The 3460-nt window shown below is 38.7% G+C and overlaps 1 protein-coding gene across 1 annotated transcript; it reads left to right on the plus strand.

Moving 5' to 3' along the window:
• Positions 1–414, plus strand: LOC105203115 (protein GVQW3-like). Its single transcript, XM_011171878.1, has one exon. The coding sequence runs from the start codon at positions 1–3 to the stop codon at positions 412–414; it is 414 nt and encodes a 137-aa protein (XP_011170180.1).
• The last annotated feature ends 3046 nt before the right edge of the window (positions 415–3460 follow it).

The following is a 3460-nucleotide window of genomic DNA, read 5'->3' on the forward strand; positions in this document are numbered from 1 at the left end:
ATGAAGTTGAATTTGCAACAACGAGTTAGTATTAAATTTTGCGTTAAAAATGGATTCAATGGTACGAAATCCTTGGAAATATTGGGAAATTGTTTCGACAATGATATTCTAAAGAAAACAACCGTTTACGACTGGTATAAACGCTTCAAAAGTGATCGTGGGTCCATCAAGGATGACGAACGTAGTGGAAGACCGTCGACATCGAAAACCGACAAAAACATTAATAAAGTAAGAGAAATGTTAATCAATAACTGCAGATTAAGAAAACTGGCAGAGGACTTAAACATTGCGTATGGATCTGTGCAGGACATTATGATTAGTGATTTGGGCTTACACCGTGTTGCTGCAAAGTTGGTTCCGAAGGACCTGAATTTCATGCAAAAAAGGACCGCGTTGACATTGCCAATGACATGATTTCCAAGGCTGAATCCGACCCAACATTCATCAAACGCATCATTACTGGAGACGAGATGTGGGTTGATGAGTACGACACGCAATCCAGACATTAGGCTAGTGAATGGAGAGCTCCGAATGAACTAAGACCAAAAAAACCACGTCGTTTTCAGTCGAAAAAGAAAGCGATGCTCACGGTTTTTATGGATTACAACGGTATTGTACATAACGAATTTTTGCTAGAAGGTCAGACAGTCAATAAAGAGAATTATTTGGGCGTTATGAGACGTTTGGGTGAAGCAATTTGCAAAAAAAAGGATTTGTGGGCAAACAACTCGTGGAGATTGCATCATGATAACGCACCGTCGCACAGTGCCATTATTATCCGTAAATTTTTGAACAAAAACGAAACGAATACCGTCCAACAGTCATCGAATTCACCTGATATGGCTCCCTGCGGTTTTTTTCTGTTCAACCGAGTCAAAAAACCACTACGGGGAATGCGTTTTAATAGCCGAAAGGAGGTTACGGAAAAATCGAAGACGGCTCTGATGGCTATACCAACAATAGAATTCCATAAATGTTTTAAGAGCTGGATCAAGCGCTGGCATAAATGAGTTGCAGTCGATGGGGAGTACTTTGAAGGGGACGATATCACTTTTGATGAATAAACTTGTATTTTGAATTTTCTGAATGAATTCCGGGAATTATTTGACCAAGGTAATATTCATAAAATGAAATTTTCATCTTTTTATTGTATATTTTGTTAATATTAGGTGTTGGAATTAATTCGTAGCGTTTTTTTAGAGAGAAACAACGATTTATTCTAAGTTTAAATATAAAAATACATTACTAAAAATATTTTCCATCGCTTGCCACAACTTTTTCCCATCTTTCGGGTAAGAGACGGATACCCCGTCGAAAAAACGCTTCGTCCTTAGAGGCGATCCATGAATCAATCCAAGTTTTGCATTCTTCATAAGAAGTAAATTTCTCCGCGGACAAACCATGGGCCATCGACCGGAACAAGTGATAATCCGAAGGAGCAATATCTGGAGAATACGGCGGGTAGGTTAGGACTTCCTATTTCAGTGTTTGCAGGTACGTTTGCACTGGCTTTGCGACGTGCGGTCTAGCATTGTCGTGCAGCAAAATAATTTTGTCGTGCCTTTTGCTCCGTTCCGGCCGTTTCTCCTTCAATGCCCGACTCAAGCGCATCAATTGCAGTCGGTAACGATCCCCAGTGATGGTTTCATTCGGATTCAGCAGTTCGTAGTAAACCACACCCCGTTGATCCCACCAAATGCAAAGAAGAAGCTTAGATCCATGAATATTACGTTTTGGTACTGATGATGATGGTTGTCCAGGCTTAACCCATGATTTTTTGCGCTTGGGGTTATCGTAATATATCCACTTTTCATCACCCGTAACAATCCGATGTAAAAAACTTTTTCTTTTGTACCGTTGAAGCAGTAACTCGCAAGTCAAAAAACGCCTTTCAACGTCCCTCGGCTTTAATTCGTATGGGATCCAATGTCCTTCCTTTTGGATCATCCTTAACGCTTTAAGTCGTTTTCCCACAGTTGAAAAGTCAACCCCCAACGATGTGGACAACTCTTCGAGCGTTTGAGTTGAGTTCTCCTCAAGTAATGTCTCCAATTCTTTGTCTTCAAACTTTTTTGGCTGTCCAGGTCGTTCCTTGTCTTCTAAGTCGAAATCACCGCTCTTGAATCGCGCAAACCACTTCCGACACGTTTGTTCAGCTAAAGCTTGCTCACCGTAAACTTCTTCTAAAATCCTATGGCTTTCCGCAGCAGTTTTATTCATATGAAAGTAATGTAATAAAACTCCCCGCAAAAACACTTTATTTGGTATAAATTTAGACATATTTAAATAATTATAACTTTATGTTATTAACAAGTGAAAGTAAGATGTCGTAAAAATAACACCTAACCTAACAACTGATTTAAGATAAATTTGCTTCTGACGGTAAAAACAGAAAACTGTAGTATCCCCGCCATCTCTCGTAAAACGCTACGAATTAATTCCAACACCTAATATGTCTTTGTTAATATATCTGTTTTAATATCTGAAAAAGTTATAAAAGAGTAAAAAAAGAATTATCGTAATAATGAAATTTTAATAATTTATTTATTGAGAGAATATAAAAATATGGTTAATTTTTGAAAAGTAACAATAAAACATAACTGTTGGATGCACGTTTTCTGTCATAGCCCACATTACTCGTAATGATCCACATTAAGTACTTGAAGTTAAACTTGATGAGCCGTTGCTCAGCCGCATAAGTTTTACGTACCTCCAAAATAAACTCGGGAAAGTACGGAATTTTCCCTTTGATTACGGGTATTTGAGGGATCTACTTCCTTCAACGGGTATTCGTGAAAATGCAGGTTAACCCCCTGCTTACGAGTATCTTCGGGATGTTGCAGGTTCGATCTCCTGCCTACGGGTATTAGCGAAATTGCAAGTTAACCCCCTGCCTATGGGTATTTCTAGAGTTTGCAGGTTTACCCCCTGCCTTCGTGTATTCGAGATTTTGCAGGTTTACCTCCTGCCTACGGGTTACCAATTTTTTTAATACGTTATTAAGCGTCTTGTATTTATGGAAGCTCAAACAAGAGTGAGTGTAATAAAATATAAACAACTAACGATAAATAAAACCGTCGGAAAAGTTTGGATCGTGAAAGAAACTCACTTCAAATAATTACACGCGGTCGCATATCCGCGCCGACTCAATAGCGCTACTCATTTTTAAACATTACCGCCCGCTTTCGACAACTGTGTTGGCAAATTTTTAACGTCTGAGTCTATAGGTAGTATACATAATTTTGCAATAGGACGTTTTAACGTTGATGTAGCCATGCGGATAGTTACCACTCGGACTAACCCATCTGGTCCTTTATGTAATTTGGTGACTTTTGCTAATGGCCATTTTCCTGGTGGAAATCTTTTGTCAGTTAATAAAACCATAGAACCTTTCTTTATATCATTAGATGCATAATGCCATTTTGATATTGCTTGATATCGCTGAAGGCATTCCGATGAC

Source organism: Solenopsis invicta, chromosome 13 (assembly GCF_016802725.1).
Source record: "Solenopsis invicta isolate M01_SB chromosome 13, UNIL_Sinv_3.0, whole genome shotgun sequence".
Lineage (NCBI taxonomy): Eukaryota > Metazoa > Arthropoda > Insecta > Hymenoptera > Formicidae > Solenopsis > Solenopsis invicta.

Bases quoted from the DNA above. Each gene is read 5' to 3' on its own strand.
- LOC105203115 (XM_011171878.1), top strand. From the start codon at position 1: ATGAAGTTGAATTTGCAACAACGAGTTAGTATTAAATTTTGCGTTAAA.